The 14,781-nt window shown below is 50.1% G+C and overlaps 1 protein-coding gene across 3 annotated transcripts in view; it reads right to left on the reverse strand.

Moving 5' to 3' along the window:
• Positions 1 to 10,091, reverse strand: part of LOC142564970 (transcriptional enhancer factor TEF-1-like) — a 54,551-nt gene extending 44,460 nt beyond the window's left edge. For all 3 annotated transcript variants that reach the window (XM_075676198.1, XM_075676197.1, XM_075676196.1), the window contains exon 1: positions 9,962 to 10,091. In XM_075676198.1, coding sequence (XP_075532313.1) covers positions 9,962 to 9,968 — 7 coding nt within the window. In that variant the 5' untranslated portion in view covers positions 9,969 to 10,091. The remainder of the gene's footprint in view (positions 1 to 9,961) is intronic.
• Positions 10,092 to 14,781: the final 4,690 nt, after the last annotated feature.

Here is a 14,781-nt window from a genome sequence, read left to right on the forward strand (position 1 = left end):
TCGTCCCTAGTTTTTTTCCCCAGAAATACTCTAAACGCCTCTTGCTTGTCTCGACTGCTGACCGGTTAAAGCTTACGTCCACTTTAAATACAAGCGCTTCTTCAAGGTATACGTTAACGCCGGCGTCTCACTGGGTAAATCCCTTCGCATTCCATAAGGATGCGCTCATTGGTCTCCGGATTTTAGCTGCAGCATGCACCTACCTCATCTTGTTGCGAACATTTGTTCCGGTATGTTTTTTGTCCTTAGACAACCAGCTCAAACCTCAAATGGCAAGGCACTGTCCTTCGCGTTGTTGTGCCGAGTTTCCCTTCGAATTTCACCGTCCGGGAGGGTTCGGACCCCACAGTGGAGCAATGGTTAGGTCCCGAATTGAGTAAACTTGCAGCGTACAGACTAAAAGCAAGGGGGGAAGGCTGCAACGTATGGCGGTCACTGTAGGAAGACGAAATCGCACCAGCGCGTGCTCCTAGGAAGCGACATGCAGATGCTTTTGCAGAAGCCGGTCAGGTCACTGTGCAGATGTATAGGATACGTCAGCTGTTATAATTACTGCACGTTCTTGGTATAGTACAAGAATACTCCTGCCCCCAATGACATTTCGTGACTATTACTACAATAGTAAATACTACTAACAGCTGCTACGGCTACTGCTACTGTTCCTACTATACTGCAGAAGATACTACTGCACTACTACTACTACTACTACTGCTAATAATAATAATAATACGTTGCTTATACCTTTACTGCAACTCGTGCTACCACCGCTAGGACATTGGCGCGACTCGCTAGAGCTAACAGCGTTAAACGACGCGAACAAATACAAAGAAGAGTTAAAAAGCACAAAAAAAAACATATTTTCGGCGCAGGCGTCGCGAGAAAAACCACCTACAGCCTGCAGCGAAGTTATAGTGGAGATGTAGATCGAGGCAACGCGTAAACGCAAAAGCGAAGGCGTCAAAGAAGGGCAGCAGCGCCGGGCTGCATACGCAACGGCGTAGGAGCACGAAAGGGAGAGCGAAAGACACGCGGGGGAGGGTAGAAGGGGAAAGAGGTGCAACGCACGCATGCTCGCCGGCACACGCAAATCAGAAGGGAACGGGATTAAGAGCCTCGCAAAGCCGGCGCGGGCGTGTTGCGATAACCTCCGATCCTCGGGAAGCGACGGCGAAAGACCCGGTCAGCGGAAACCGGCGCAAAAAAAAAAAAATACCTCGCAGCGCGCGCACGCGAGCGAGGCCTAGCTGTTCCGCGTATTTTTTTTTTTTTTTACCCGAGGGAGCGCCTGCATAGTTTCGTATCGCATCGCGCCATCGGCACGCGCCGCGTTCTCGTGAGGCCGTTATAAGGAAAGCACGGTGCCTTGAGTGCACCACGGAAGCAACGCCCCGCAAACTAGATCGGGACAATAGACTTTGTGTAAAGCGTGCTGGTGCCGACGGTGCCGCGCGCGCAGGCTGTCTGCACGAGAGCTGCGCGCGCGCTCTACAGGCCAGCATATACTCTCATTTCGCGATGGCAACGCCTTTACACATGTCGTTTCAGAAAGCACGGTTATCTTTCTGCTCTGGTTATAGATGGGCTGCTGCGGAAAGACTTGAGGATAGAATGCCTCGGCAGGCACAACAGTTCGCGATGCGAAAAGAATAAATAGTAATAAAACAAATAGAAAAATAGAGAGGCGAATAAAGATGTGCCGCGACGCAGTGTTCAAAGCATCTGTCCATATATACGCCGCTAAAAGAACTATACATACGCTTGAAAGTCCTCATCTATCGCTGAAAGAGCCCTCTTAGGAACAATAAAATGTACGGTAGGTCCTATAGCACCCAGCTGATGTTCAAGTTGCGTCCACAGTTTGCAGTATGCGTGCACAATTTCGTACTTAACTGTATACATGACTACTCTGTGTCCACTAAAACATTTTTTTTAAATATGGTCGCCTTTTGCTGCATATCACTAGCTGACCACCTTTTTGTTGTCTTTCTGATGTATTTCCCTACAACGAAGCATCTCGCGTGCGGAATTCTTCCATGCCGTAGAACTGCCACACCAAATATCAAGTGGGCACTGATACCATTGCTTAAAGTAAGGGGGGGGGGTGAACTCAGCCTAACCCCTCAGGCCCTGGTGGTACATATTCAAGTGTAGCACTGCGGCACCCATTGAACAAGCTCTGGAGATGATTTGGTCACCAGCAGTTCCCCTTGCGGTGCAATCCTAACTTCCCAGTTTGTCGAATAATGGTTTAATCGCGATTAATCCATTCATATGGCATGAACAAAAACAGGAAAGCAGGTTTATTTATTTTTTACTGCTGCATGTGTTTCCCCCGAAGCAGTGCACATGACGGTCACCACTCTTGTCAGACTAACGTTCTTGACACATCATCTGTTTCATGAGCCACCTACGCGTGAAGCCATACCTGCCCGTGAACTAGTGAAGGTTCACATTGGTTTCTTTAGTTTACCCGTTCGTTTTCATTCGTTTAGTTGCGCACTCTGAGTGCTGCTTTATACAAAAGACGCTCCAAGCGAGAGGGGGTGATCCCTCGTAAGATGTGGGAGACATCATCATAAAAACTCCTTATTATAGAGACTGAGGAGTTAGGAGCGCGGAGGCTCCCGGGACCTCGTACGATCCCGCTGCACTCAAAGCGTTTATGTTCCTTCGGTCCGTAACGCTGGCAGCCCGGTCAGCATTGCGGGAGACCGGTGAGCTGCGTCTCCAACTCCAGCTCGTGCGCGTGGGGCCTTTGAGGCGCGGCAGCACGCGCACTATCGTGGCGTTGATCCCGGGTTCGAGCCCCGGACCAGGACGAATTTTTTTTTTTCAACAGGGAGGTTTTTCTTTCGAGAAACCCGTACGGGGTCCCCTTTGTAACAATCGCTTCGATTGGGCGGACGTCAAATTTTCTCTTTATCAATTACTTCTTTCCACCTTGCGGGTTTCCGCAGAACAATAACGTCAATTGCTTGAATTGAAAAGGCGGAGGAGGAGGAGGAAAAAGAGAGAAGGCAGAGATGTTAACCAGAAATGCGTCTGGTTGGCTACCCTACTCTGGGGGAAGGCAATAGAGAATAAGGAATAGAGAGACAAGATGGAGAGAGAGAGGGGGGAGCGGGAGGCAATATTTTTCCTGCGTGCTACTTGCCCTTGTTGCCTTCTCTTGATCGTATATATATATACGATTAGTAGTACAATTTGTAGTGCAGCGCTCGCGTATTGCAGATGTTCTAGGCTCGTATCCCACCGCGGGCATGTTATCTTTTTGTCCATTCATATCCATTTCCTTGTTCCTTTTTAGATTTAATTTTCAACTACAGCAGCTGATTTCATCTGTGCTTTCCTTGGCTTCATTGTCTGTCGGCTTTTTGTGGTCGTGATTAGCAAGATGCGAGCCGCTTGGTTTTCCTTCTTCTCGTGCATGTACGTCACGTCAAAACAGTGAAAACGTCGTGCGTGGAAACACGTTGTTCACCGTCTAACGTTTTGGCTGGTCCGCCAGCCGAAACATAAGACAGTAAAGAACGTGCTTTCGCCTACGCGGTTTTTATTTTTTTGTCGCTACACCAACGGAGCCAAGCCTGCATTTGATGTCCACACACACACACACACACACACACACACACATACACACACACACACACTATATATATATATATATATATATATATATATATATATATATATATATATATATATATATATATATATGAGTGTGCGTGCGCTCTACTGCTCGCCGCCCTTTGTGTGTCGCCCCCCACCCCCCCCTTGCATTGAAGGAGACTAAGCCTTGACTGATACGCAGCGCAAGTTCGCGCGGCATGGTTGTCAAGCCTGCTCGACTTGTTGATGGAGTGGATCTTATATTACAGAAGCGCGTGTCTGCCGGTGGAACGTGGCCAATGATTTAAAAAATTCCGAGGACACCTAAGCACTTCCTGCGAGTGTAAAAAACGCATTAATGTCCAATCGAAAGCTGCTGAAGCGGTCGTTCGAGTTGTGAACTGCCCGAGGGTAAGCGAGCGCATTGAGACGCTTTGCCAACGCCTCCTAGATAGCGCACGGCCAGTGCGCTTCGGTCCGTGACGCTAGCATTTCGAGCCGGGCAAAGAGCAGCGCCTCCTAGGTAGCAGCTGCCTGTGCACTCTGCTTTGTGACGTCATGCTAACTGGACCAAGATTTGCACTGTCAAGCCAAGCGCGACGAAAGTGGAGACGTCTAAATCACCGCGGTTTACTCAGGGGCGACTCCATTAGATTCTATGGGATTCTTTGCAACTCGGGCAAGGTAGCGTGACGTCATGGATCGAACTGCAGAGGCAGTATGCTATCCAGAAGGCGTTGGTCCAGCCCAGAGGGTAAGACACTCGGCTTCTGCGCGTGGGATCGCACGTTCGAAATTTATTACCGCCAACGTTTTTCCTTTCGAATTTATTTTTTTATACATTAATTTTTGATAGCGATCACCGAGGCGACGTTAGAACGCAGACGAGAACTTGCGCGAGCGAGGACAGCGCGGATAACGCAGACTATAGCGAGCGTGGCGATGCCCTCTCCCCTCACGCAGCACTTCGGGCGCCGTCCCGAGCGAAGGTGCACCCTCTCACCCGCTCTGCTTCCTCGAGGTGCGCACGTGACATGACGTCGCAACCAATGGGAATTTAAGCGCCGTTTCGCGGCTACAGACGCCGGCTTTCTCGCTCTATGGGCCATTCGATGCTTTCGCATGAAAATAGCGCAAAAAAGGCAGCACGGAGATTTTAAAAAAATTCCGGGGTTTTACGTGCCAAAACCAAGATATGATTATGAGGCACGCCGTAGTGGGGGGGGGGGGGGTAGGGAGGTACTCTGCAAATTTGGACCACCCGGGGTTTTGTAACGTGCATCGGCGCGCAGATAATTAAAATTGTATTAAAACGTAATGTACTTTCTTTAAGGATAAAATATCTAGGACTGTTTCCCGACAGACAAATCCATGGCATTGCCATTCAGAATGTTCAAAAGTGGCCCTCGATCCCGAGTTGTCAAGGAATTCAAAGAGCGTGCGCGGGAAAGTCCGGATAGCCGGACAAGGGAAGCACCTACGCCGCCGTCCCACCACAAAAGGCTGTCGAGGGGTCCGGGCACGCCCCTTTGTTTCGGTCTCAGCGAGCGCGAAGCCATCGAAGCATGCGGCTCCCAAAACGACAATAAACCCCGCAGCGACCCGCTGCGACGGGGAGGGGAGCAACCGAAGCTATATGTACGGCATATATCGGTCCCTCGAGCGCGCAAAATCATACGCCGACGCCAAACCCCGGCTCACCCCGCGTGCGGGCCACTATATTAAAGAAACGGCCGTGTACCCACAAACGCAAATCAGCACAAAAGGCCAGCAGGCCCGTCACGCAAGAGGGCGCGACATATACACGGGGGCACTACTACTTAGGCAGCTCGCCACCCGAGACGCACGCTCCTCTCCCCGGCTCGAAAATGACGTCACGCGTCGCCCTCGTAGCCACGTGACCATGCACCCACCGCCACGCCGAACGGTGTCGGGTGTCGGGTGTCCCTCGTGTGATATGTGTCCTTATATACATACACCACGGCGTTTTCGTGGTTGGCAAGAAGACGTAAAAAAAAGGAACTGGGATCTCTCGTAATTGGCATTCTGCTTACACACGGCAGTGTCACTGGGCGCGGCGGGACACCGACGTCGAAGCGCGTCGCTTTTTTTGTTGCTGTTGTTTATGGTTTACTTCGCGCTGTTCACGTTGCATGGAACGTGCCTAAATACTCGTGTTGTTCACCGGCTGAGCCCTACCTGTGCCGCGTTGACTCGTACGCAGAGGTGCCTGTTAAAGCCGCGTCAGTTTTAGGCATGAAAAACACCCTCTTCAGGTCGTGGCGTTTCTGCGTCCTCCAATTCTAGATTCAATCGCCTGCGTCTTGCCCGACAGATTGTCCGGACCGTTACAAATTACTGTTATTATTTACGGAAAAAAACACGAAAGAGAAGCTAACAGACTGGCAGTCAAGTACCTCCGGAAAAGTCAGGTTTAAATGTGCACCCCGTTCCCAGGTAAGAAGACAGAAAGAAAGTTTAGGGAAGGAGGAAGCCGAAAGTTACAAAAAATTGAAAAACACGGAAGGCGAGGATGCCTACAAGGTCCACCAGAGGTGTTGGAAATGTACCCGACATATCAGTTAAAGCAAAATAACAATTTTAACATATCCCCTAGAGCGATGCCAAGATACCTAAATCCCAGCACTAGAACAAAGCCTACTAACTACTCTTTGGTGAAGTGCGAGCGCCTATGCACTTTTGCGACTGTGATTAGGACATCACGAAAAAATAATTTAACCGGCCCTGACACTACAGTCAGAAACGCTCATCAGTGGTAGTGAAGTCTTGGTTGTTTCCTCCTTGCGCTGAAACCTATATTAATGTAGATCTTCACTGTTATCACAGACCATTAACGTACTGTATTTATCCTTAAATTTTGTTAGCGCTATTGCATAGTGATTAAGTGATGATTCTTCAGCATTACGTTGTTTAATAGCCATTTTGCTACTTTTGTTTTGACGCGATCACCTGTATTGGCGTCAAGTCTGTGTGGTGCTATCCATCTAGCGTTCTCACATAATGGGGGCTCCTGGCTAATAATCTGTCTGTTCGTTGAAATAGACAGACATAAAATAAGACTGAAATTTAATTGAATTTCCTGATGATACCACACAAGAAGCGAGTGATGCGCCCCTAAAGCAGCAAGCACTGTACTGCAACCCAAATTAACATCGAGCACCCCGGTTGACATGCGCACATGACGTGTACACGTAATGACGTGCCCGGCACATGTCCCGAGTAAAGTACGTTAATAATCGCTATTATGAATACTGTATATACACCGAATATATACTCTAATCGCTATTAATACTGTACTGTATTAATAATCGCTATTATGAATACTGTATATATATATACCGAATATATACTCTTTCCTTTTTTAATGCACTCGCCTTATTGGCCGCGTTGTTAGAATAACAGCCGTTGCAGATGCGGCCAGCAGAATTCTCCTGGTCCTTTCTTTCTTTCTTCCTAGACCCACAAATAGTAGACGCCTTTTCCCCACTCGAACGCCAGGTTACACCTACGCCGTACGTGCGGTGGAGCTTTACACATTACACAACTTGGCCTGTTCACTCCTTCAGGTAGTGAAGAAGCGCTCGAACTGCTTTCTGAGCTAATGCACTGCGAGGCCAGGGCCGGTATTTTGTACCGATGCCTTTTCCGATTGTATGCTTTTTCAGGCTTTTCGCGCTTGGCCAGTGGTCAGAGCGACGGTCCGCCCACATTATCAGCGGGATCAGGCCACCGTGTGTGGTGGATGATAAAGAGTAGCATAGAATAAGGCATAAGGCATCGCTACAAAATAGCGGCCTGGGCTCCAAAGATCTTTGTTTCTGTAAATGGCTTGTCGTCCAGTCTATTCAAGGCACACTGGAGAGTCTGACGTTGGTTATCAAAGCGAGAACAGTGGCACAGAAGATGACTGATGGTCTCTTCACACTTGCACATTGGTGAGTGCACGATTATAGACATCCTGCGCCTAACTTAGTGCATGTGAAAGTGCGGTATAGACTCGTGTTGTCTCCCTCTCTCTCTCTTTCACTCCCCGTTCCCTTCCCCACGTGTAGGGTAGCAAACTGGGCTCAGTCTGGTCAACCTCCCTGCATCTACTTCTTCCCTGCTCTCTCATTGTATCACTCGTAGGGCATCCACCATTTGCTAGGCGATCAATATTGCCGTCTCTTAAACCTTCCGCATGGAGCACAGCGAGCCCACGCAATCTTATCCTGAGCATTATTCAAATTTTCGACGAACAACCGACCGCGCAATGCAGTCAAAAACCCTCGAAACCAGCGACTGAAGACGCACAAGGTCGGGGAGCGAGCATGCGTTCACGAGTCGCGAAGCGCGACAATCCGCGACTATAGTGTACGCGACGACCTCTTTAGCGAGGAACCACAAATATTCCGAGACCGCAGGGAGCGGGGTCGCCGGCGGTTGACTGTCGTCGGCCCGTTGGCGAAATCTCGAACAGCAAGAAGGAGGGGGACCTGCATACTATAGAACACCCGACGCACGTTGACACAAACACACACACATTCAATCGCACAAGCATACCACCGCCCAGCGATCCGGCTCCTGCGATCACGCTACTGAAGTGCGTCCAACATAAGGGAAGTTGAGCGAGGGAAAGAATTCCCGATTTGCTCGCTCGGAACGCGAGCGGGTGCCGAAGACTTACGTATACATGCACACCGGAACATACGCGCCCGGATGTTTCTGTTCCCTCTTTAGGGAGCGGGGCCGCGGGAAAACGGGAGAGGGCGAGCTCCGCAGTCACGTTGGCTCGCGTTCCTCGATTTTGTTTCTGGGAGAACGGAAGAGATTGGGTACAGAGGAGGGGTGCGGGAAAAGGGGGAGGGGGGCTTCTATACGCGCGTTTCGGCCTTACGTAGGTGTGCGTGCGTAATATATATACACATATATATTGTATCCAGAGACGTTCTCGTTGCGTAGTATCGATTCGGTCGTTGGAACTCACCGCCGGTCTGGTCGGCCAATCCCAGGCGCGCCCGCCTCTCCGGTTCGATTGAGGTGTGCGGCTCCGATTGGCCGACGATTCCCGACCGACTCTCCAATCGGGAGACCGCGAGGGAGGAGCTCTCAGGAATGCGTTAGGTAAATTTGTCTTGTTTCACTTTTTTTCATTTTTATTTGTTGCCGGACACGTCTCTTGTTCTTGCTTCAACGTCGCCTTGTGCTAGCATTGTTTGAGTTGGGAAACGATGTTCCAATGCGTTATGTTACTGTTGGCTCTGATGTCAATTTTTTATTTATTTGTTGCCTTGTTTATGGTTTCAGTCGACACACGCCGTTTTGTACCAGGCATTCTCAAGCCATACCAGCCAAGCGTAAACTCGCGTTGAGCAGGCGTTTGTTGGGCCAGACCATTCCACCTGTCGCATTTCGGAAAGGTAAGCGAGCCTTTCGTGGAAAGTGGCGAGAGAGTGTAAATACTGAACTAAAAAATGAACATCATCTGTCCACATTCACGAGTTGCCTGATCGTAGTAGTCGATGCTTGCAACCGTGGTATCCTTAACAGCCTCGTCAACAATATTCCGAGACCGTACGGACGTTCCGCCTCAACATTTTATCAGTGTGAGTACAGCTATTCAAGATAGTGCACTCACAGTGCACTCAGAGTTGACGGCTGACTCTTTTCCAGCATTTATCAATTGGCTTTTAGTGTATTTATTCCTTTCTTTTCTAGTTCTGGACCAACCCGCAGATTACACGATAGGCGCTACTGATATTTCGCTTACAGCTCTAAGAGGGAGAGAGAGACGCAATCACTAACTTGAAACTTCAGTGCCTTCAGTGTCCGCCACTGCTGTGTTTCACGCTTGTATCGGTGTGCGTTTGCCGTTCGCTTCAACGCCTAGGTATTCTTCAGGCGGTCGGCTTTGCCGCTCTACATGGGGAGGCCTCCTTCCTTCCTCTTCTTGTTTCCCTCACCCCTGCCTTATGCAGTGTTGTTGAGGTGTCCTTACACAGTGAGACAGTTAAGGCGCTGCGCTTTTCTCTTCAATTAAATGTCACATACTAATTCCACGCCTACACGCCGGGCGTTTACGCGTCCCAGGAGCCGTGAGACGGCAAACGTTCGAAGCCCCCAAGAGCAATCGCCGAGATTTAACGAAACGCCATTTCCGTCCACGGGTTAGTTAGCACTCACTCGACTATCTATTTACCCCCCATCTTTGCCGTCCGTACGACATGAACGGGCATTGTGGACCGGGTATGACCCCCCTATGTAATACCCTCATGTGAGGGCCCTTAGGGGTAATGTAAATAAATAAAATAAATAAATATACAACAAACGTAGTGAAGCACGAGCCACTCACCGTACATCTTGCCTTCGTCCGAGAGGATGATCTTGCGCCTTCCGCATGGCGGATAAATTGCGAGCGCCTCCTGGAAGCTCTGTTCTATGTCGGGGCTCCAGACGCCCTCGGCGTCCGAGTTGGAGACGTCGTTGGCCCCGCGGCCCCCGCCGGACGACGGGCCATCCTTGGAGTTAGAGTCGTCCGATCCGGCGTCCGACAGGGGCGCCTGGGGCGGAGGGGCGCCCCCGCCCGTCAGGCCGGGCCCGGAGTTCCAGGGGGACGAAATCTTGAACACAGATATGGGCGCCACACTGCGGCAGAGAGGAGAAACACGAAGGTGAGTGGACGACACGTCTACCTTGCCCGTAGCACACAATATGACTCTCTTTTACTATAGAATGTCTGACACGCGAACCGTGAACTTGGTTTCCGACACCTCTCATCTTTCGTCCTCGCCACACCTGTATATTGGTGGTTGGATATTACGAGCCTCCCCTTGGAAACGGGGTTGTACGTGGCATGTGCCACCGAGCTACTCACTCTTGCCATTCTACTGCGTTTATGTTCAATCCGTGGGACCTACAGTTTGTGCCAACAAACCCTTGATCCCGAAAGAGACCCGTTGTTTTAAGATATATTCCTTATGTTCCCTATTTTCGCGCCCCGATTCTCCAATCGTCCTTTACTATAACATATATAACCCCACTACACGTGCATAGTCACTACCGAGTCATGTATTTAAGAGGCAAAATCTTGCAGAAATTGGTAAGTTTGCAAAAAGCTACAACACCGGAAGGACCAAATTTGGGGAAATACACGTACTAACCGCCCTTCCCATGCTGACTGATAGGCTGAACCACCGCCACGGTTGCAGTTCCTGTAGACACAGGCGCTAGCTCCCTCGTCCTCAGTCTCCATTGCGCTATTGATGTACGACCACGTGGATCGTGGATCAACGACAGCTTCCGATATCAGCGTCATTGTCGAAAAGGGGGCAACATTATAAGGGCCCTTAAACTACTTTTTTACGACAATTTTTTTTTCTACGCATTTGAAATGAGCACGAGGAATCGCGTACGGCGCACTGTTATCTTCATCGTCCGTGAACATGTGGTGACAGGGCATGGCAGCGCTACGCGACACGTGGTCTGTGCTGACGTCACTGTGCTGACGTCACTGTGCTAGAAGCCGTGGGACGGGTGCGCCAGCGTGGCGAGGGTCGGTTGCCCGTTCCGAGTACTGAGAAGGAGGGAGAAGGGAGCCTTGCCCATTGTCCCCATTGTGCACCGCTGATCCTTTCGTGAAGCTTCCATTTGGCCGGCGTCGCGCGGAAAGCGATTAGTGGCGGACGATGGGGGAGACGGGTCTGCGAGAGGGCTTGAGCGTGTGCCACATTCCTCACGTTTTGTTGTACAGAGAGTTTACGTCCTGTTCAAATGATTGAGGAATAGTCCATTGCATTTCTTTTCTTGGATACGGGATGTAATGCAGTCTTTTCGCGACGCTAAATAACCAGCGACCAGGTGTCGAGTTATCTGCAATCTACGACCGTGACTGTGCGTCAGGCGCATATTCTTGCCGGAGAGGGTGCAGAAAAAAGAAAAAATAACGCCAACCAACCCTGCTACTGCCACGGCGACATCTTCTCTCATATCACCTTCTCGTTCAGTCTCGCTCCCTGCTGGCGCTGAGCCGCGCTCCCTCAAGAGTTTCAAAAGATAGCTTCAACCTTTTCTTCCTCACAACGAAGCACTTATCTGCACTTTTTTCTGCGTCTTTTGAAACGGACGGAGTGGTTCAGAAGTACAGGCGAATCGTACAGAAAGCGTGCCATCTATGAATACTGGCGCTTACATAGTGAAGGCATAGCATACCAAAGCCCCTATTAACATCGTTGAAAATCACTACTTATGTGTGTGTTGCCGGGCGAGAAATTTAGAATTCTCCTAGGGAAAAAAAACTTCTTTTTTCTGGTCAACAACAATAGTTATATGAGAGGAGAGCAGCGTATTGTAGCGAGTGGAGGGCCTCTGAAACACACGCACGTTCGCTTCCTAACGAGTAGCAGGCGCGGTGTGCGCAAGATGAAAACGCCACAGTGCGTTCATTTATAAGGTAACATAGCCATTTGATGAATATAGGAAAGCAGTACGCATCTGTCGCGCGAGATTCCCTGCATGCGAACTGCCCTGACATACCTGTCGCACGAGAACTTCGGGCGTGCTGGCTGAAAATGCAGGGCCAAATTGGTACGTGCCACCCTGGCGCTCGTTTGACTTTGATGCCGCTTTAATCGCCTTTTAGTCGTGCGCAACAAGACCGATGCTAATCGACTTGAACGGGCGCAGAAGCTGTCGGTGTGATAGAAGTGTTGGTTTCGGAGAGTAGCTACTGTGAGGCCCCGGCCACAATTCCTGTTTTTTCTGGTTCTGAAGTATTACGGCAGGTTCGCCATGCGCACCAGCTTTCTTGTGCAAGATGATTTAACCAGCGCATGAGGGGACACAGAACACAAGAAAGTCACACTTGGAAAGCAAATAAAAAAGAGGTAACTGGGTAGGGCAATATTTAGCCCATTTCGAAAAGTACTTCGCCAAAAGTTAAATCGTAACTTTAAGTACTTGCAAGGTACTTTCCAGTTACTGGCAAGTCACATGTTTCTATAGAGAACGATAATCAAATCCAACACCACAAAAATGTTTATTTTCAAAATTTGAATGGCACAGCTTGGTCTAGTTTATCATGGACAAACCTCCACTACGGCGTACCTCCTAATCCACTGTCCAGTGACGAAGTTCAACACGCTCGCTGCTGCTGCGGCGCTTCCTCACTGCTGGGTTTTCACCACGAGTTTCCGCGGTCATCGAGTGAGATATGTTCGTGTTCGCTTCTGCACGTGTGACATCGTGCTTGTTAATTTAGTTAATATGCCTATGTCTGCAAGCTTATACGGCCGACAAAACTACTATCCTTTCTTCGAACAGCTGTCCACCGATCTGCAACCGCAATCAATGCTTCGCCTTTCGGACGGAACGGCGACTTTCTTATTAGGCCCGCAATGCAGCAGTCCTGCCAGGAAATCCTTGGTTGCTCGGACGGCTACATCCTCGATATCCCTTGGTGCAAAACAAACATTGCGTCACCTCGCGCAGAGCGACCGCCGAGCGTGTGACTGCGTGTGCTACCTGTTCGGCGCGCCGGTAACGGCGACGAACCAGATCGCTCTCGGAGATTGGGGCGCGCGAGGCGCCGTAGGCGGCGGTGGGCGAGAAGAGAGGCCCGCTGGTCAACCGAACAGAGCCGACCCCCCCACTCCCCTTCCAGGTCTCGACGCGGCAGCAAGCGGCGACGTCACGGGAAATAAAATAAAAAAAAACAATAACGAGGAGACGGCGATGAGTCACGCGAGAAGCACAAACTGGTTTTGTTTCTTTCCCCCGCGCTGCCGCCGTTCGTCGTCGTTGCGCGTTCGAGAAGCCCGACGGTTGCCGCTGCGGGGGGAGGTGCCGCTCCGCCAAGCGGCGTTGCCGTCCTCCGGCATAGTTGCGTGCAGTGGGGCGGAAAAGCCTTGTCTTTTTTTTTTACTTGCCGCGTAATCTAATCGCAGTAGCGTTGTTGTTGTCAGAGGCATCCTGAGGCCTCAGTTAACCCCTTCCGCTGATAAGATTGCACGCGACGTTCCGTTTCCCAACTCAGGCGATCGTTGTCGCTTGCTTCGCTCGCGTCCTCCCAACACCTCCTAGTCCGGTGTTGGTCCTCCTTACTGTTTGAAATTTAAAAAAATATTAAATTATGCGGTTTTACGTGCCAAAACAACTTTCTGATTATGAGGCACGCCGTAGTGGAGGACTCCGGAAATTCTGGCCACCTGGGGTTCTTTAACGTGCGCCTAAATCTAAGTGCACGGGTGTTTTCGCATTTCGCCGTTTGAAATAAAGAGCTGGCACGTACAGTGGAAAATGATTTTGCGCGTAGAGGTGCGAGTTATATACCGATTTACATCCTTATTCACATTTAAGGGCGTCAATTATGTTACGCTGCATGTCGCGCTTCGGGTCTGGCCGTGATGGGTATGGCCGCGATGCTGAGGCTCATAATTCCGGCCGAAATGCGCTGGATATTATTACGAGCCATTAGCGCGGACGCATCAAGGGTATGCATGTCCGCTGCCACAAGGTCTTGGGTTTGTCTCCCAGTGTGGAACGGACGCGCTGACGCGTAAACGCCCAAAAATATACGTTGGGAATACGTCCTATGTAGTTACCGCTTTTGGTAACAGATCTCTTCCTCTTCGCAGTACTCAACATCTCGCGGAAGTGAGTACACTGGCTATACTATGGGCGTCATTGCGGCTGTTGGGCTTGAATTGGGTTGGAAATCCAAAAACGCTCTTGTATCGCACACCGGGTGAACGTTGAGGAACACCAAGAGGTGAAAATTAATCTACAGTCTGCCCACTACGGCGGCGTTCCTCACTATCTCATCGTGGTTTCGGCGCGCAAAACCCACGGAGTTTAATAATTAATCTAAGAGTCGTGCGGGGGCACCAGAAAGGCAGGCAGCGGAGTTTCAACAGAAAGCCCACAAAGCAAATTACGCGGCGACGTTGACATTCTACTTTAGTGCCGGCGTAAAACATTGGCATAGACATACGTAATCGTTAGCACGAAGCGCTGCTACGATTTTGCATTAGTGAGAGCACTCGGGCAATATAAAGATGTTTCAAGCGCAATGTAGTTGGACACAGCGCCGCAAGATGTCGTCACTGCCTTCCGTAACTCCGGTAACTCGCTAATACGTCAACAGTAATAATTTTACGCGCAAGCCAAATCTAGTTT

Source organism: Dermacentor variabilis, chromosome 11 (genome assembly GCF_050947875.1).
Source record: "Dermacentor variabilis isolate Ectoservices chromosome 11, ASM5094787v1, whole genome shotgun sequence".
NCBI lineage: Eukaryota > Metazoa > Arthropoda > Arachnida > Ixodida > Ixodidae > Dermacentor > Dermacentor variabilis.